The sequence below is a fragment of the Colius striatus genome, chromosome 4, assembly GCF_028858725.1.
Source record: "Colius striatus isolate bColStr4 chromosome 4, bColStr4.1.hap1, whole genome shotgun sequence".
Classification (NCBI taxonomy): domain Eukaryota; kingdom Metazoa; phylum Chordata; class Aves; order Coliiformes; family Coliidae; genus Colius; species Colius striatus.
This window is the reverse complement of record NC_084762.1, coordinates 24,486,241-24,507,562: the sequence shown is the minus strand read 5'-3', so window position 1 is coordinate 24,507,562 and position 21,322 is coordinate 24,486,241. Positions and strand designations below refer to the sequence as shown.

The 21,322-nt window shown below is 36.2% G+C and overlaps 1 protein-coding gene across 2 annotated transcripts in view; it reads left to right on the top strand.

Annotated features, from left to right (window-relative positions):
* COBL (cordon-bleu WH2 repeat protein) overlaps window positions 1–21,322 on the top strand; it is a 170,517-nt gene that overhangs the window by 72,954 nt on the left and 76,241 nt on the right. For both annotated transcript variants that reach the window (XM_061994850.1, XM_061994851.1), the window contains one exon: window positions 16,934–17,128. In XM_061994850.1, coding sequence (XP_061850834.1) covers window positions 16,934–17,128 — 195 coding nt within the window. The remainder of the gene's footprint in view (window positions 1–16,933; window positions 17,129–21,322) is intronic.

Genomic DNA, 21,322 nt, shown 5'->3' with positions numbered 1-21,322 from the left:
GAAGAGATGCAACTGGAGCCACCTCCTTTTGTGATGTTATTAACACACAGTTATTAACTGTCTTCTTTAATGTAAATCATAGATACTTTTGCATAATGTAATGTCTTTAGATTTTTCTTACAGTGTGTAATAGCATAAGGCAAGAGCTCAAAACAGTGGCTGCTTGCCACCAGACTTTGCTCTAGCATGGAAAAGGTCCTTAGAGCTAGTGTAAAAAAAAAAAAAATCTCAGAACCAGCTGAACTACTCTGGCTAAATAAATAAAAACCAAAAAAATAGCCTGAGGCAGACACCTGGAATGGAAAGTCTCAGCATCTATGGTTAAAGCATGGTAAAGTTACAAGCTATTAAAACAGTATCTGGTGAAGAGACATATCAGCTGACCACTGTTCTGTCTGTACTTCTTCACTTGTATTACTACAGGATTGCCAACTTCATGGATTCAAAAATCACTTGTCAGCTCTTGCCCTCACCACACAAAAGTAGCTTAAGATCATGAGATTTGAAAACAAATCATTTGGGGTGGACTTCCCTCCATTTGGCTTCTGACCATTAGTTTTGTAGAGGACACATTTCTTAAAATTTTTTTGAGATCATGAAGGTTTTATTAAAAATAAAGGATTATCATGTAGTCATTGGTTGCCAGAACTTGCATCTCTATATAAAGCTACGTGTTTCAGAGTAAAATGCATTGAATTCAAGTTGTTGTTTTTAAAAAGACAACTTGCAAATTTCAGTTCCTGCAGTGATTTTTGCAGGCCATTTGAAGGACATATTCTCAATAAATGTTCTGACATGAACAGAGAGATATGGATCAAGTCAAATAGAAAAGACTTGAGTAAGGCTGTATCTACAAAAGGAACTGGGCACAATAAAGCCTGGCAGTGCATTTTAAATACTAAGCAATTCAGGTTTCTGTTGGACACTGAACCTAAGCATCCCAGTGTCAGATTTCCCAAGATCTGAAAGCACCGAAATCTGCACAACGGGAGTTGCGTGTTAAACTCTGCCTATCCTCTGTATCTGCTACCTGTCTCTGCTCAAGATCGAAACCTTGAGTCAACTGCTAAGTTAGATGTTTAAAGCTTACCACCTGCCACTGTTAGCCAAAAATGTGAAAATGCCAGCTTCGGTCCTCTTCTCTGCCTTTAGAGATACCAGCCAATCTAATATCTCTCTTGGAACCATTAATGAGAATTATTTCCTCCTTTGCAGAAAACCAAAATACTTGCTAGGCTGGAGACTGCCTGGAACAAAGCTGTGAGGTATTCTTGATGTGGGTAGCACCCTTTTGTAAAAATACTCAAGTATTCAGTGACTCAGAAAGAGAGAGCTATAGCAAGCTTAGCCATTCAGACCAGTAACAAGTACCACTACCAGTATTGGGGTGGCAGCTCTGGGTTCCAGTGCCAGCGCCAGAGTTGTTTTTCTGTGTTTTATGCTAAGCAGATGTTAGATCCAGCAAATAAGCAGTCAATGAAACTAGAACTGGTGGAGCGAAATGTCTGTTGCTCTCTGCCCAGATGAGTGCCCTAATCTTAGTCTCTTTGTAGCTAAACTCACACTCATGTCCTTGAGCAGAGAATAATCTCACTCTTCTCATGAGAGGGGCAAGTTTTTTTCTCAGCTAGTAGAAGGTTTTGAACCTGGACCATATTCTTACTGAATCATTGATCTTGGGGCAGGGAGGAGGACAAGACAGGATAGAAACACAATAGCTGTCTCTTCTAGCAGTTTGGAGCAAGTGTACATATTGGATCAAGCCCTTTGGCTGACGAAGATGGAGGGATATGCCAGTTTTATGAATCCTGATGGAGTTTAGGCAGGAGATTAGAAGCATAGATTCCCAGCAGTTTTCATACTCGACATGTCCAAGAGCAGAATTCAGCTACCAAAATAGGCGTAAGCACTTCAGAAGGGTATGTGTCAGGCTTTTGGAAGGGAAGACACAGAGTGGTATGAGTTTGGGAGGTGAACCTAACAGGAGCATGTTAAACTAGGCTAGTGTGAAGCAATTCGGCTTCCAGACCTGGGCTGCATGGCATTGTTCTCTGCACTGTGGATGTACCCAGTCAGTCGGGCTTAAGTTGGCTCAGATATCTCCCTCGGATGTTTAATTAAGACCTGGTGACACACCCTTAACCACCCAAATCCTTTTATGTCTGATTCATCTTTTGTTACTGATTTCACTGAAAAGTTCTGAAGTTAAATCACTGGAAAAATTAGAATAAAGCAGCAACTAATAAGACCAATGGCTTTTAATTTGCATTAATAAAAGACCTTAAAAAGACCCAGAGACAAACTTATATTCCATTTCAAATTTTTCTAGTGACATCTCAACCACTCAAGCTTTACTTCCTTGGTATTTCATATTACCATAGCCCCTTAATAGTGTGTAATAACCTTGTAATTCATATTCAGTCATAACTCATTCAGCATATTGTATTTACTGTAACTGGCAAGCATGCAGTAGTGTGGAAAATACCACCTTTAAAGAAAAGTTTATCCCAGTATCGGGCTTTTCTGTAGTTGGATAAGCAGAGATGTGGTTCTTAAAAAAGTCTGTCATATATTTCCATGTACATAAAATGCTTTTTATGTTTTAAGTGAATGAGTCAAGGGAATATTAATTTCACTTCAAAGCCCATTTTTGCTTAATTTAATGATGGATATCCAAAATATTTCTTGTAAAGCTTTCCAAATGTAGCTACAATAGTGAAAGAATTAGTGTGTATTTATGACAATGCCCTTCATTAGATGAAATCAGAAATGGCTAATTTTAAGTCATCGACTCCATATTTCTAATATACAATAGAAGTTTTCTTTCAAACAGTAACACCTGTTTTTGTAGTGGTATAATCTGAATCACATGTAACCACAGGTTTATTATATTAGTTTTAAATATCCTTTTAGCGTATGTAGATTTTAGATACAGTGAACATTTTCAACACCAGTTAAGGTAAAATTTCTTTTCTTTTGCAAACAAATTCTAAGACCTGAGCACTAATAGGATTTGGTTCTTTTCCAGCCTGGTCTGTGGACAGTGAAGACTCGATTTCATTAAAAGTAGTGGCAAACAATAACATTTCTTTTAATTAGATGATCTCATGATTTCCACACGTAGTACATTATTGTTTGCTGGCAAAACTGAGCTGCTTGGTAGCGTGTGAAACCATATGTCTCAATAACATCTTATGGCAGATGAGGATTTGCAAAACAGCATTTGCTGACAGGACACAATGCATTTTACTTTGATGGGGAAGTTTTTCTAAGTGAACTTTATGGCTTAGTTCTCTCATGTAAAGTCAAACCTACATGAGGCTTAGTGGGCCTTACAGGTCTCACTTTAACTCAAAGAGAAATTACATGTGTGAAGCAAAGACCGTATAGCACTAAGTACTGTGTGTGCTGCTCAGTCCTTCATCATTACAAAAACAGACCTCCTGATGCTTGTAGTCTCTGTAGCTGTTTCACATTTTTTCTTCTTTTAAAGAAACAACTGTTAAATTAGGTGTTTATTGGTCTTTTACATGCAACTTCAATACTGAGCTTCCCCTTTGAGCTTAACAGAAATTGTTACAAATTATTTTAGACATGGCTCTTTCTCTTGTATTCCAGCATTTAATGTTTCATTTTAATTCTCAACAGCATTCTGGGACACAAGCTGAAGAGCTGAAAGAGTGTGGCAAATAGTGAGTGTTTTATTGACCTCTACAAGAGCATGAAACAGTAAACCTTCAGTGAGATCCACTTTCTTGAATTATTTTTTGTTTATATATATATCATTTACATTTTTAAGCAGATCTCAGAATATTCAGGGAAAATAAAGGAAGTGTTTTTGGTTTTATAAATGCTCAGCTGGGAGAGAAAGCAGATAGAGGCAAATAGCAGATTGTAGCCCTGCAGAGTTCTTAAGTAGGTGAGGGGCTGTAGACATTGGACCCACTGACTTTTCAGTGTCTTACTAAGAACCTGTTTAAGTGCTTTGCTGGTTCAGTACCTGAGTGACCTGTTGCAACCGCAGTGTTGAGCTCTGTATGGACTCTCTGAAGTATACTGACATAACAAGATGGAGAGATTAGCAGTAGAGTTATGATTGTTAGTGTTTGGCTCCCCCATACCCCCCTCCTCTAACATTTTTTACTTTCCATCAGAGCAAATGCTCAGGTGCTCATCTTGATTTTAATCTCTCCCAGTTTCAGTACAGAGATGGTGTGATTTTGTTGACTGCAAATGGACCTTGTTCTGATTTACAGTTGTTTGCATAGGACAAGAGTCGGGATAGTAAAGTGCATTGTGGAGATTTGTCTTGTAAAAACCTAATGTCAGTGGATTTGACAGAAGGGGGAAGGGAAGAAGAAGCACTTAAGACTATTTATTAATCAAGAATTCCAGCAGTGAGGCTTTTTTGCCTTGATTCTGGCAAATGTACAGATGAGAAATACTGCACAGAGACTATTTCTGCACAAACAGAGAATGCCCTTCAAATGTAAACATTTGAGCAGCTGGCATGGGAGATTAGTGCAGCAGTGGTGGGAGGGGAGTAATAGTGCATAGTGGTGCTCTCTAAATTTAACAAACGTTAAACAGGTCCTTGTTCTACTTTAAGGGTTACAGGTCAGAAAGACAATATCAACTAAAAATATTGGCAATTGTACAAGTCAGTCAAAGTCATTAACTAGTATTTAATTAAGTGCAACTTGCCTTTCCAAACTTGGGATACCTTCCTTCCCCCACAAAAGAAAAGGAAAAAAAAGGTAGGGGATGGAGAGAAAAAAAATATTCTTTGCATCCTATTTGAATTAAGAAAAAAAATCCAAAACCTTTATCCTCTTTCTGAGGTAAGAGATGGAGCAGTTTGAGACTTCTCAATGTTTTTGCTTTGGATTGTGAACTGTTTTGGTATGTTATTCTACTTTTAATTTCCTGTGGCTAAATATTCTATCAAACGAAAGCATCATACTGAGGGTGAAGGTGCTGTAGGGCCTTCTAGCTTTGTAGACATATGTTAGTATGCTGTTTAACGTCATCTGGAAGGGGGGTTGCATTTTGGTTTTTTAAACCCTTGCCAAATGGTTATATAGATAGACTGTACATCAGGGTGTCTGATCATGCATTGAGTTTTATGAATTTTAGTTTTTAACTTGGGTTTTGATCATGCTTTTAAAGCAGCTCCTTGCCATGTGGTTTGTTGGAGGTGCTTCATTTCTTTAGCAGTAGAGACTAAAGTATGAGTATCTGGAGCCAATTTTTATGTTTAAGAAGGTCAGAGCTATGCTTTCTGTGCTGACGTTGTTATAATTGTAATTTAGTTTGAAAGTATACTGAAGAAAAGATCTGGAGAAATGACAGCAGCAGCATAATTTAGAGCATTTTGAGTGTAAAGTTTGCATCGTAAAGTTAAAGTGACCATTGGAGACCTGATATAGAACTCACTAGAGCCAGTGGAAAAATTCCCGCTGGTTTCAACTGACTTTGGACAAGTTTTACAAGTCTTTTACAAGTTGTTAGCCATTATCTGCACTAGGGCATTTAAAAATTGTTCTTTCTCGTGCTACTTCAGTTTCTCCTTTGCATGGACAAAGATCTTCTAACATTTTGACTGTAATTTCTGAAAACTTAAGAACTTCGTTCTTTTTTTTGATAGGCAGTTGACAATGATAAACCCCTTGAAATTACTTAATTTATAGAGCATTTTCTCACTGGGGAAGGAGAAAGCCCCAAAGTAAACATGCTAAGTCTTGTAGAAGATTAATTGCAAACAGTGGCAAAGAAAGGGAGTGGCTTTCACCAACCAATAATTTGTTGCAAAAGAAGATTTTTCTTTGTTATCTGAAGCAGTGCATACCCAGAGAAGTAAGCAGAGTTCTCATCAGGACTTGCTCTGTTTAAGTTATAATTGTGCCAGTTAAAGTCCAAGTGTAGGTATACTTTGTATCTACTTCCACAGTTTTTTACTTCTATTTTTACTTGAATGTAACTTCAGTTACATTTATATATATGTACATATATATATACACAGACACACACGCATGAAGTGGGAAAGAATGAAGTAGCTTGGGCTCCAGCACAGCTGTACTTCCAGTCACTTTGCAGTATCCTATATTTGTGCTTCACCTTTATTTAGAAGTTGAGGTTAATAATTAGTGGTCACAATAGAAAAAAAAATTCCAAGGATATTTGAAAGAGGATTTTAATATAATTCTAAAAAAATTCAAAAGTGATGTCTGCTTGTTTATTTTTAACCTGTTGTTCTCTGCCTAATTATTGAATTTGTGTGATTTTTACCAGCATGTTCAAGACATTGATTATTCTCCAAAGAGAACAGACTTTGGAGAATCCTCTAGGATGGGGAGGAAGCTTGGATCTGAATTTCATGCTCTTGAAGGATTCAGATCCTGAAATTAATTTGCTTGTGACTTCTTCAGAACATAAGCATATGTTTTTTCTATCCAAGTTACTCATATCCTTTAATGGTACAAGCTTAATTTCTATAGATATTGATCTGTAGGCATTATAAAACAAAGCACAGATTTGTGTGACACCTGAATGTTCTCTATCCATTGTCCATCAGGAGAGTGTTGAAACCTTTTCTTCACCTCTGTACTCTTAAGACACCCTGTCCTCCTGACTCCTTCTCTTCACTTCTGTACTGCTGACGTTCAGATATTATAATTCAGAAAGATTCATTGTCATCAATACCTGAGCATGAAGCTATGAGCATGTTGTCCATGAGTTTTGCTTTTTTCTACTACAGCAAGCTGTCATATTAAAAGGTTGGTCTGCTTCAGTACTTTTATTTATGGCCAGAAATTCTCAGCATGAAAGCTGAAAATATGATCTGGGGGCTTGCTTAGGATTTCAGCCTGTTGTGCTTAGTGCATGGAAGTATGGGTACATAGGTGCACAAAAGTGCCTATAGATATCTGAAAGAACTAACAGAAGTAATCAATTTTGTGTGTGTGTGCATACCTGTGCTTGTATGTAGTACATGTATGTACAGCCACAGGTTATGTACATACACATGTGCATCTGTGCATCCAGACACCTGGGAGAGCTAATTGAAACAGTAAAACTCCTGGCTGTTGACTTCTGATTCACGTCACTGGAATCCTCAGAGTGACTCTGTAATTAGGATTTGTCTTAAGATTCCATTAATTTCAGAGTTCAAAAGCTCATTTGTTCTTTTAGTTTTAAGTTTTTAAATCTCCAGAGGTTGCATTGTTTTTCAGTAGTATTTTTGACAATATTTTATCACAAAAAAATTTTAAAGCTTCCTCTTTAAAAATTTGCTTTGATAGTTGGATGATTTTGTTTGTCTCTCTCAAGCTAAACACCTACAGTTACTATAGACTTCAAAGGGAAAACTAGTTGCACAACTTTTAAATTAACAATGTGTTTGCGTCAAAATTGGATTATAGGAACTGGAGCTAGAAGTCAAGTTCCTTGAGCTTGAGTAAATTAGAGCAACTCCTTAGGCTTTAGAGAGTTTTTGCAGATTTTGGTGAGATTTTGCCTTTGAATTTAAGTACAGATTTTCTGCATTCATCAACAGCTATAATAAGTAGAGATTTTCAGAGGCCAAAGGTCTTCTGTGTCAGAATTTCAGCAGACACTGAAAGGTGATGAGAATTGACTATGTTTCTTGTCTGTGGAAAACCTGGATAACACCACTGTCATTAAAATGGGGGGAAAATGCTTTAACTGGAATAAAAATACTTTCAGTAAAACACAGAAATTATTTCTACAAAACTAAACAAATACACACCCAAAAAACTCATGCCAGGAACTATTGCACTCATAATTCTAGTCCCCATAAAAGTTGGCTACACAGACATTAGAACAGACATTTTTTAAATTGTATGTTTTATGCAAGTTTCCATCTCCTTCTCCAGTATAAATTGGCATATCTACAATGAAAATATATTGAAGATGATCAACTCCAGTGAATGATAGTTCCTGTACGTTAAAAGAATTTATTGCAGAAGTTCCTCTTGGTAGTTTCTCCACAAATATTTTGGAATTCAGAAGGGCATATATTGCAAATATAACAATTTCTTTCTTCTGTAAACCAAACACATTGCTAACTTTAAAAGAATTAGTAAGTCTAGAGAAAATAAATTCTTACTGCATTGATGAGTTCATTTTGCCGAAGATCTCCGATCCTTTTTGTGGTTATTTATGATCAGTTAACACCAGTGGAAATTACAAAAATGTCTTTTTGCTGTTGTTGGTCTTTGAACTTTTGAACTCTCCTAAAGTCTGTTGCCAGACCATTAATAAAGACAGATTTTGATTTTCAGCTTGGTTGTTCAACACTATTTGATTGAGGCACTTTTGCATATGTGAAAACAGATTAAGTGAAAGGAGAAACTAGCCTTTTCAGTCTTGTAAAAATTAGAGTTTTTCCATCCTTGCTCTTCCAAGATTGCTCTTACTAGGTCTGCTAATGGCCTTCCAAGGCCAAGTGTAAATATCCTCTTTTCAAATTTTCTTATTTTCCTTCTGGCTTATTATTTTTCTCTCTTCTCTCTGTGCTGGATTTGAACTGAATTTTGGAGTCAATGTCAATTTTCCACTATAATTCTCTCTTCTTCAGGTTTCTCTAAAAGTTATTTTCTTCCATTCTGCCTCATTCAATGTCTTAGTATGCATGAATCCCTACCACACAAATATTTGTTACACATTCACAAATCTATATATTTATCCCTTTTTCTTTCAGTACTGAATCTTAATCAGTTTGAGTTCTGTTTGTGAGATTTCTCCATTACTGTCTTAATGTCAACAAGTGAGCACTAACATTGCCATCTTTCTAGGCTAACATGAGCAATCATTGAGTTTTCTTGCAGAGTGTGGTTTCTGTCCTGCACGGTCTTCTCAGTCGTTGCTCCTTCCAGTAGTCTATCATCAGTCACTGGAGTATTCTGATTTTTGCTTTACTCCTCTCCTTTTCCATACTTTTGCCTTTGAATTTCTGCAAGGACTTTCTCTGTAGTCAAATCTAGTGGACATACTTCATTTTTTGTGATAATGACTCTGGTTTTGTTTCTTTTCTCAGTTCTTCCTGTGCTTTTTCCTACTTGTTCCTCATTTGCTTTTGTACACCTTGGATAAATATTCAGAAGAGACATGTTTTCCATGGAATTTTTTCCTACTTCCTTTTATAATTGACCAAACTCCCTGCACGTCTCTCACTACAAGCCCATCTTCTGTCCCCATTTTATGAGATACTGTATCTTGAATGGATAATCCTTCCTTTACTTTACAGATTAACTCTTCTGGACTTTTTTTTTTTCTGGCATTGTATGTACCAAAAAATTTTCTTGTCATCTATCTATTGCACTCTTAGACAATTATGTGCTTACTTTGCATATAGCTATCAAAAAAGTTATAAGAGTAAGCAAATGTGTTGACTGCCTGGTTTTTATTTAGCCTTTCCCTTTTGGGAATATTTTGAATTTAATCTTTCTCTCCATGTTGCCTTTACATATTTGTATTTTTGACAGTTAAGAAAAATCTGTTTTCAAAATACAGTCTTTTTTTTATAGGCTGACACATTTTGACAGTGCACTGTGGCAAAAAGAGTTGGACTTGTACAAGATCAGTTTTTAGCTGTCTAAGCAGAAAGATATAAATCAGCCCTGAGAGGGTGCATTTTATATATAAATTGACTCTGGCATTTTCCCAAAACAATACTTTTCAAAAAATGGAGAGAAAAAGAAAAAAAAAAAAAAAGACAGCATTCTGGCAAACAGACACAAAGTTGTCCACACGCTTCTCAAAATCAAGGTAAAAAAAGTAATTTTACACTTGCGTGAAATGCATACAAACCTTACAGTAAGCATCTGCTGTCTTCCCAGACTGTCACCTGCTGTTTAGCTTCACTTTGGAATCCACTTCAGATTGTGCCTACAGCCTGCACTTCTACCTCCTGCCTAAGAGACGGACAGCAAAGGTTCCGTTAAGCTACCAAATCACATAGAAAATAGCCAATGCAGAAATGTTTTCTGCGCTATCTTAAAGAGGGATTTATCTTGCTGGGGTTTACATATGCAGAACAAAACCAAGAATATTATGTTTCAGGAGTATTGAAAATGGATCTGTCATCCAGAAAGTAAAAAAAAGCAAAACCCATGCTTCATGTGCTGTCATTTAGGCTAATGGTATCAAGGTACATAGCACAAGAAGGGCATGAAGGAAGTTGGCATGTTTGGGAGGCTTGTGCATATATGTGTGTTATTTGTGATGTATCTGGCACCTTAACGTGGCATTTTAAGGGACTGGATATACATGTGCTTTTTAAAAACGTGGTGGTATAAAGATACCTGTAATACACACATGCTGAAGTTTGTCACTCTTTTATGTCATTAGATTTATACCAATGTTGAAATATCCTCCAACAGTTTTCTGTTTCACAGCTTTTTATCTGTATTTCTGGAAATTGAGAATCTGGTGGGAAGAGGAATATTAAGTGAAAAATACATTGTGTTTTGTGGTTATGAGGTGAAATTTGCCTTTTTGAACACTTCTACTCACTTTTCTCAATCACATTTGTTCAGAAAAGAATGTTTAGCAACCTAAGTTTCTTTCATTTGTAGCTAAATAGCTTCAGATTTCAGTACAACATTTTTTTGTCCTTCATAAAACACATAGTGACAGAAATCTGAACAAATTAGGCATTAGAAAGATCTGTAGCAAGTGTATTTTCACTACATTGAATTAAAGCTGACTTTTCAAAGCTAACATCTCTGAATCAAAGAAGGTATGTTTCTCTTCTTTTTGGCAAGGTCCTCAGCTCTGATTCATGAGATCCACAAGATACATGCTTGCTGGTTACTGCAATGACTTCAGTGTCAGTTTATAGAGGAGAGGACACAAATGGTTTCTGTGTGCCTTTGAAACATTGGTACCAGGCAGCATGCTACCTGCCTCCACCTTCTGAGACGTTGACACATGACTCTGCCTTCTTGCCCTCTGCTCACCATTCAGAAAGGGTAATGTCCACCCTCTCAAGAAAGGTTATTTTTGCTGATTGTATTGGGATACTACTTTTTTTTTTTTTTAAAACACTGAATTTATTTAAAACGCACTGTCACATAAACAGGTGATACAAGAACGCTAGAATACAAATCTAAATCAAGTCATCTTGTCTTCCCTTTTCTTCATGTATTACTCTGATGAAAAAAATAATAAAAATCATTGCATTCATTCCCCTTGAAACCATGACTGTCTTCTTTATTCTACCAGGGAAGCTTCTTCAGGTTGACAAGAGTGATATTTGGTAGCAGTAATAGGCAAAGGTTTAGTTAAGTGTGAAGAGTGGTGTAACTTGGGAAAATCTGACGAGTGAAACATGGAAACAGGAGAAATTATTTGAAGGAAATACATTGAATTTTTAATCAGCAGAGATGATTCAAAAGCTTATATTCTCAAAGCATTAAGGAATCCTATCTATCATAAAATCTTGAAAAAATATAAATGATTTAACAATCTCTGAGTTGCTTGAATATTGTATCTACATTATTGAATTTTCATAGATCTATATACCATTGTGTGTGCCATGGTAGTTTATTGACTTTTGGAGAATTCGGATTTAATTTGTGATCTCAGACTGGCTGAATACTGAAGGAGGTGGTAGTACAATTTAGGCTTGGTTTAACTAATGTGATTCCTTGTATTTGCAGGAACTTACAGACATGTTCATGTTTAGCTGGAATGCATGTATTCCAGATCCATATTTTCCAGTCTACTAATGATTTAAGTTAAAAGTTTATATTCCTAAACATCAAAGTATTTGATTTTTCATTAAAAAAATAACCAACTTATTTGTGATTTTTGCCATATTCATTTAATATCCATCTGATTTTCAAATGGAAAAAAGAGTTTTGAATATTGCTTCACACAAGTCTTAACAAAAACTAAAGAAGATTCTTGGAAACCATCTCTGGTTGAATACCCTCTGTTCTCAGTGTAGTGCACAGGGCTTGAGTTAATACCCATACTTGTTCCTTGCTTAAGAAATTCACTGTGAATCTACACCCCTTAGTCTGTTTCAGAAAGGTTTCTCCTGGAGGCTTCCACTTTTCTAATTCTCTTCCTTAGGTGGTTATTCTTTCAGCTTTTCTACTGGAGAATATGTTGGACACCACAGGAGGTACAAAGTGAACATAAATCATTTGGAACTGGAATCCGTGATTGTGCTCGTAGCTGTAGAGACACTCTAGGTCACATGACCATATCTAAGTGAGGACAAGAAGATAATCTTCCAGGAAGGGAAATTGTAATTAAGGTACAATGAAAAAAATGATAAGGATACTTAAGCAATAAAACAGCATAATTGTGAATGCTGTGCACATGTGTCATAGCAGAGTTTAAGTAACCTCTGCAGGGGCAGATTGATCCTGCTACTTAAATGCTGGGAAATAAAGTAGATGGCTATAAAGGAGGTGACATTGCACTTGGAACAGCTAGGATTTGTGATCAAAAAGTTTGCACTAAAACAAGAAGAATGTAGTTGGCCATGGTGCAAGAGAACTGGCAGGGACACAGGAGAAAGAACATTCTCTGGCATTTCTAATTTAGGCTGTGTAAATTCTGGTGTCAACCAAATGAGCCCTGACCACAAGATCTGGAATTTCCAGCTGGATACTGTCATAGACTTATAGAACTTTAAGATAGAACAGTAGTTGTGCAAACTTCAAATTGTAGCTCAAAACTTGTAGAGTAAAACCTTGAAAGCCTACTCATAGATGTGTAGAATCAATCTCGTACTACCTGTATGAGTTACTGTTGTAGAAACTAAATAGTTCCTTCTCTTTTAGTGTTATGTTGATTGACCAGATCTTTTCCTACCAATGGCAAAATTCAAGATAAAGATAAAAAAGGAACATAAAGTAAATGCCATTAAAATACTGCTTTTTGGGGTTTTGGTTTTATTTTGTTTTATTTTTTTTTAGTTCAGAGGAGGGAAAGGTTAATTTTTGTTTTCTTTCTGACTGTAAACTGTATGCAAGTACCAGAATCACAAGTTCTTTAGAGAGTACAAAAAACTAAGTTGTATTCAGGGTGACTGCTTAGAAAAGAAAATCTGAGTAGTCACAGTTTTGGGATTTTTTTAAACTATATGTCCAAGCAATCTCATGACGGCAGTATTATGCTTTGGTTTTGAAGCAGGAGCTTGGGCTAATTCAGCTTCAGTATTGTCAAATTTAGTGCTAGTATAAGGGATTTCGGTATCATGCCAAACATTGTACAGTAAATTTGATATAACCTGTCTAGTATTTTAAATGGTTAGTTGTATTCAGTTGTGGTATCATTGAGCAAATCAATAAAAGTTTGCATTAATGAAGTTTAAATGTCCACCACCCATAAATATTCTTCCTGCCACTGAGCAGATGAATTTGTCTGCCTGCTCTAAATCTTACTTTTTGTATTTACCCATGGTATACTTGCAAAAAAATAATTGCTTTTATAATACTTTTATTTTTTCCCCTGTTTTGGAAAAAATAAAACCCTTTTTTGCTGATACATCTGGTACTTGGAGTGCTTAAAAACAGCTCAATTGATTACTTTTGATTTAAAAACTTTGCAGAAGGAAATTGCATAACAAGTCTGGGAGCTAAAATATGTGAGTTTTGGCAAAGAGCTGCGGAAGCAAGGCCTGGCCATAGGAACCTCACAAGAAAAGAACTTGACATTTTGAAAAATTTTTATTGACCTGTGTGGACAGGGAACGGGAAGCCAGATCACTCTCATAGGCAAGCTGCAGTGTCTTCCTTGCTGACCTTTAAATGCCACTTAGTATCTTCAGAAAATCAAGGAAATGCTAATAACAGGGCTTTGGGTAAGAGAGTTATATATGAGGAATATCTTTTGAAAACAAACATGAGCTGACTTCCATTTTTATGCGCATCTGTTTTTGTAAAATGGAATTCTTGCAGCAGTTCAGTTTTATTTTTAATAGACCAACCTGATGTAATTTTGTTAATATTACCAGTAAAATTTTCAGAAGTAGCCATAAGATGCCAGAGCTTATGTTCATCATTGAAAAGAGAATATGTTTCTAAATACATTTCATAATTTCATTTTAGGTTCATGGCTTTGGAACACAGACTAGCCTCTGCTTTTATGCTTTTAATCTGACTTATGTTGAGTCTGACTGACTATGGACTTTGGTAGTCTTGTAGAAAGTGGACTTCTCAGTGTCTGTCTTCTGAAAATTGGACTGATATGCCTGAGTCACCAAGTTACTTTGAGCCTTCATGCTTCCATGTTTTTAACAGCCCTCTTTGCGTTTTCAAAAACTTTTTTAAAGCTAAATTTCAACTAGAAGAACAAGTAGGAAAAAATCCTAGAATGAAACTACTTAACTGCAAAAAAGCCTCTTGTACATTAGAAAAAAAGAAAGTTTCTTAGATTTCCCAAGTTTCATGAAAGGGAAAAGCTAGCTGAAACAATGGATCCAAGAAACCTGATGGCACTGTCCATAGGTACTGCAGTTGTTTCTCGCCTCCTTCCAACTTCTGCTTCATGGAACTGAAACAGACTTCAGTCAGACCATTCATTGCTGACCTGTATGCAGCTGTATCTGTGTTTGTAACTGGCTTTGCTTTGACTTAAGTCAGGTGGGAAAAAAATAAAGTGGAAAAGTTATTTTTTCTTACTAGTTTATGTTTCTTAATTGTTGTGTTCTAACACCAAAAACTAGGATTTAACATGAAGTGAGACAATTTTTAAAGCTCTTTATATAATTCATTGCAATGAATTTTCTTTTTGTGACGTTTTTCTCTTTTTTTCCCCTTTTTGGATTATTTTTTTCTTTTTGTCAATGCAGTTACAAAACATATGGATTATAATTTCACTAATTCCACTGAAACTGATCCATTGATAAAAAAATTAAAGCATTACATGACAGATGGTGTGGGTAAATGGCGTGTACATATCAGGTCCCTTCAGATTTGCTTATTAATCTTGGATGCTCTTAATAGTCACCTTGCTAATCCACCTTAAAACCAAACCTCCAAAATCCAATGTTTTGTAAAGAAGCCTTACTGCAACATAAAATATAAAATCTGGGTGACCTGTTGTCTCTGTGGATTATGTTTACATCATAAAACAAGACGTGCCAAAACACACTTGTGTCAGTGGTTTGTGTTTAACTTTTTTTTTTCTTTCTCTTAAAGCTAGTGAAAAGGACTATGAACGTGGAAGAGCTTGAAGGTCTGCCTCCAGTTAGACAAAGCTCTCATTACTGGATGATGGGGCTTCCAAAACTGTTTTGAACTTGTCTTCATTCTGTTCCCCTAGGTGCTGTAGTGAGTTCTTATCTTAGGGGAAGAGTCTTAACATGAGCATTCTGGAAGTGCTCACTCATAAATAATGGGCTTCATATAAATGTTGGACTTGGAAAAGAAAACAGATGAATTCCCAGGGTTTTTATTCTTTTCTTTCATTAAAGTCCTTTTATTAGAAACTATTTATAGTGGAAAGGAATTGTCATGCTATGTCACAAGTCAAATTCACTGTAAGTTACACTCCTTTGCAAATCCAGATATCCGCCACAATGATGAGACAACTGTACTATTGAGGAACAGTATTTTCCAGCACTTTATAGACTGGAGAACTTATGTTCAAAGAACTACCTCTTTTGTTTGGAAAATGAAGATATTTGTGGTGTCCTTTAGTTTTCTGCCAGTAGGTATTCTCTGGTTTTGTACAAAATTCCAGTTAAGGCATTGTGTCCTCAGTGGGTGAGTTTTGCCAGTGCAGTAGCATACTCTGTTGTGATAAGAACATTATTGTCAATCACAGTCACCAGCCTGTGCTTCCAGAATTGATATTCTGCTACAGCTCACAGTGGATTGGTATCAGTGGTGACTTCACAGAAGCCATTTCTGGGAAGTGACTGTCTCATAACTTAATTAAAAAGTAAGATTTTTTTTTTATTTAATAGGAAAGCTTCTCTTAATTAAAAATAGCAAAACATTACTCAGATTCTGAGAGGGAAGTTTTTGTGAGATCTTTATTAGCAGATTAAAACAATTAATTACATTGAATTTAAGTGTCAAAACTAAATTTAAAATGCACATTTTCAAGGAATTATGTTTCCTACTCTTTCCTATTTGTAGATTTACTACTACATGACTGCATATATTTCTATTTGTGTATTAATATAATAATATATTAAGGCTTTGATCTGAAATCAGTGAAACTATTTCCATTGATTTTATTAAGTTTTCAATGAGAAATAAACTAAATAAATTTTTAACATTAAGGAATGACTAAAATAGTTTCTACTTCTTTCATTTGTGCCTGTTAAAATCCAGAGTGGTGCCTGTCAGTAGGACTTCTTTTGACCAGGTTAAATGGTTGTTTTCAGTAGGTTGCAAATGATTGTACCTGATTGTGCAGGTAAACTGGAAAGAGCTGGATGGTAGCAGTTTCTCTTATGAAAATCTGCAGACAAGACACAGGTAGATTAGGCAGATTGATATTAAGATAGACAGGCCTGGGACACAGACAGCATGTGATTAATGCAGTGTTTTTATTTAAGAGTAAATCTTACTTTCAGGAACGTGTATAACTTGTAATTGAAATATAACTCCAAATGCATTTGGATAATCACAATTACGTGTCTTGGTGAAGCTTATATTTTAAGTACCAAGCAGCAGTAATGATCCCATCAATAGTGCTGTTAAATGGTAGTAGGTGTTCATTTTGCCTCCTGACTTAGTAATGTTGCTCATAAGCTCTGTTCTAGTTGACCTTTAGAAGTTTCTCAGTTACAATTTGCAATTCAGCAAGTTTGGCAGAGGAGCATACATGATTATTCATATCATTGTTTAAACGGTAACCAGATGTGTCGTGTTTTTCTTCTCTCTTTCCTATTGTTTTTAAAAAGTGATGTTAATCCAAAATATTAATCCATTTACAGGGTTTTTCCACAGCACCAAATTCCCCTTCGGTGAATTCTCGTTCCAGTAGCCTGGCCCCATCACTGTCTCTTGGTAACATCTCAGGAATGCCAGCAAACCCAGAAGTGAAAAAGCGCAGAGCACCTCCTCCACCAGTTGTGACACCTGCATTGCAGAAGTTCGAGATAAGTGGACAAGAAAAGACAGCAGCACAGGTAACTGACACCACAGAATGGGCTCCTTTCCTTGATGTGCTGGCTACTATCAGTTCATTCATCAAAGCTAAAGGCATTCGTAGATATTTTGGCTAGCCATTAACTACAGCTCACCAGAAGTCTTGATCTTAGAAAACAAAATCATAAGAAGTCTTGGGGTTTTGTACATGTTTGCTGAGCTTTCTTGAGACTGCACAAAGCTCTCTCCCATATAAAGAAACTTTCTAAATCAGAAAAGGCTTGTGAGGGACCCTAAAAGAAAGGTGCAGAAGAAGTAGGGCAGAAAAACTGGAAATTGTATAGGGACACTAGGTATCCTAATTGGCCAGGGCAGTATTGGAACATGGGTGACAGTTCTAATGATTGATGAAAAATTTCAGCATGCTGTTTTGCCCACATACTTGTCAGTCTGTTACCTACGTTCCTATTTCCAGTGTTTCCATAGGATACCAGATAATCTGCTCTGCTTTCTGAGTTGTGCCATGTGACCTTTTAAAGCAGTGCTCTATTTTTGCTTTTTAAAAAAGGTCACTTCCACGTACAGTTATGGAGAATTAAACAGAAATGGGGGGAACCCTTTCTGAAGAGCTAAGGGTAAAGGAAACTCTTCTTGTTTTTATAGTGATATGCAGGTTTGTGTATGTTACTGAACATGCACAAGTACATAAAGACCTCTGTTTCCACCATCAACAAAAAGTATTACATTCTAAATGTAAGCTGTAAAATTCAGTGTGTAAAGCTATATATGAATGCCAAATAAGAATGCCAGTACCTTCACAGTTGTGTAATGTGGACTAACTTGATCTGCTTAAGGTTTGTCACCTCTACAACAGACTGACCTTTGGAAAGCAAACTGTATTAGTGCCAAGTGGAGTCAGGAAGGAATCTTTGAGTTCAGTATAATGGAGGCGTTGGAGTACAGTGCTCAGTCTCACTCTGTGTCACACTTCTACTTACCTCTGCTAAGACATACTTAAAGTGCCTTTTCCAATGAAGCATTGTGTAAGCAGTTGATGCACACTTTTGGTAAAGGATTATGGAATCATATTTTCCCATTCTTATTATATCTAAAAGTGTGACTACTGAACAATAGCAATGTTTCATCAGTATTGGAATAGGTACTTTTGAAATAGGTACATTTCTAAACAGAGATGAAGAGTTTCTTGCAACATTTTATGCACTTCCTTTTTTTAAAATTTCCTTTTGAAATTCCTACTGTAAATGTTTTTATGAGGTTTCTTGTGTCCCCCAGAGTTAAACATTTAAAGTTTTTAAGATAAATAGATCTTTGCATTTAAAAAAAAAAAAAAACCAACCAAACACCAAAATTATAACTCTTAGGTTTATACAAGTAGAGCAATCAAAGACCATATTACTCTGCTGTTCTTTTAGATTTATCTCCCTGGAGTGTGGCATTGAGATTTTAAATTGTGTTGCTCAAAAGCATTGAAAATATAAACTCTCTTCAAACATGTTAACAATTCTATTTTCAATGTTGTTGCAAATTGCTGAAAGTACTGGCTTGCTGAAGCCTTTGGAAGGAAAAAAAAAATTATTGCAAGGTGCTTACAGTACAGTGTCAACTTCAGATTCTCTTAGTCTAAAGGGAAAGCTCTTTTGATGACGGGAAACAGATGAAGGTTGCATCAGAAGATTTTCCTTCATAAAGTTAATCTTGGACAGTAGAAATGTCACGTGTAGCTGACAAAGCTGATGAAGAACTCAACACATTATGAGCACAGTTGCTAGAAGAGACTGTTTTGCTGCATTTGTTGGATAAAGAACATATTTCTGAAAATAGTTGCATAGGACAAAATATTAAACAGTTATGGTGTGCTTCTGAAGCCCACAGGTTGAAAGTTGCTCCCAGGCTGCCCTATAGTTGTAACAAGGGTGTATGGAACACAGTTGAAGTGAAGCAGAAGCAATCAAAAAACAAAGGAACAGCTTAATTATTCAATATTGTGTGGCAAGGTAGCAACAGAGATATTGTTTATAAGAAAACCCAAACAGTTCTATTTTATCTACGTGCAGACTCTCTAGTTTGCTGTGAAAACAGAGTAAAAAATCTTGGTGTAAGTTTATTTCTTTAGTTTATGGGAAAGACTTAGCACTGATCTTTTTTTTTAGGGAAGAACGTCAATTCCTTATTAATGGACTTCCTTCCATAAAAAGATAAGATGTTTGTTTAGAAAACTTTATTTATGTGCAACTGTTACTAACAGGAAGGTCCCTGCAAAAGGGGAACATGTTTATTTCCAGTGAAGCTAGCACATTAATAGAAAATGAAAAAGGTGGTATTCTGAACTTTGAGAAAGTTTTTTCTTTTTTAAGTATCTGGTTCTATAAAGTTGTGTAGAAAAGTGAACACTGTAGTTCTTAGGAATACCTGTGGTTTGACTTTCCAACCCAATAAGCCTATTATTTTAAACTCATTGTTAAGCTTCAGGGCATTCAATTTTCTTTGCAGCAGAGATAATTCTTTAGGAATATATATCTCATCTCCTTGCCTAGTGGTTGCAATCATAAATTTCCATGTGTATAAAGGCTGAGGTGTTTTAATTTACGATTTAGATTTTCTCCATTCACTTTTCTGGATAGGTGAGTTACTGCAATATAATTTTGCTATATTGCAGCTTTTGTTTCTGTGGGACTTTTGGTAATTTACCACCTTGCAAGAAAGGACCCTGCAATAACTTTAATTACATTTTGGTGAAGCATCATTAGTTTTTCATGTCTATTTCAACATAGTGTTCCCTCTGTAACTGTTTTAAATCTTCTCTAGAAAACTCATTTCTGTTCAGAGCACAATTGAGCAATGTTTCAGAGTGTGCTCAGCATACATGAAGCAGTTTGCAAAGAAATGCAGAGTCAAAGGAATCTACAGATTTCTTCCCTGGAGACTTACCCTCTGATTTTTTATCGTCTTCCAAATGATACTATTTAGAATATTGAGAAGTCATTTCAAAAGACCAGGGCATGGTAGTATTTCCAGTCTGAAATATAGGAGGTTGGATGTTTGAAGCAAGGAGTTCCCTTCCTTTCTTAAGTTGCATCATGGAAACCACACAACCCAGAGAGTAGAGCATAACAGTGTAGAGAGTATGCAAAACAATTTTTTAACAATCTGTGTTCTCTGTCACAGCACTTTCAATCATGTGTTATCAGAATTTTGGGTGACCTTATGGTAGGCAGTCAACCGAGTCCCCACCCCAAAAAGCATGTACCATATAGGTGAAATATATGAGAAAACCTGTATGAGCATGCAACTGTATATAGAGCACGCAGAGAAAAGCCATATGTGAAGTTTGACAGAATTAAATGCATCTCCTCACAGAGTTTTTCAGTGACGTGTCATTAAAAGTATGTTTGGGTTTTTCCTTGAAAGAGCTGTTGAACTATGTATCCGAGTCTTTTGGAGATCAAGAGCATTGTGCACTGGCAAATCGGTTTATGGGAACTTTTTCTTTTTCAGCTTGTATGGGGAAATACAGAAATTGGAGTGAAAGGGAATGATAAAGAAGACCTCAGGGACTTTCTGTAAGAGATTTCCTATGATATGGAGTAGTTTATTCAGAATAGAATCATGAGACTTTTTGGAGACAGAATCAGAACTAGAAGAGGGCTCTTCAGTGCCTTCATCTACATAACAGCTCTGATGTCAACCCCAAAAGCCAGAAATGCAACTTGTGGACGGTGATAAAAGAGTCATATGCTATTTCAGCTGCTGCAATTTGCAGAACAGAAGCACTTTCAAATAATATGTAGATGTAACAGGAGGCCTCTGGCATCTGACTAGCCAGTCAAATTCTTGCACTAATGGAAGAATAGCCATATATATATAGATACAATATTCTAACATTTGTTTCATAGATTTTAATCTTAGTGGTCGTATGACAACCCAGTGGATTTAAATAAAAATCTTATCATTGCTTTTATTACAGGTAAGGAACTAGTCTCAGATTTTCAGAAGTTTCTATTGTAAACTAACACAATTCTCAGATATATTTCCATGTTCATATAGTTTCCTGGAGGTTGCTGTAGACAAAGTAATGTGTATGACACTGTGGGGTGTGCCCTGCTTCTTAAGTTCAACTGCTCTCCATTTGGATCTCAAACTTGAGTTGCTGAGGACAGTTGCTGACTCACCATCCTGGGTCAAGTCTGTGCCTTTAGAGCAAACTACTTGCCCCC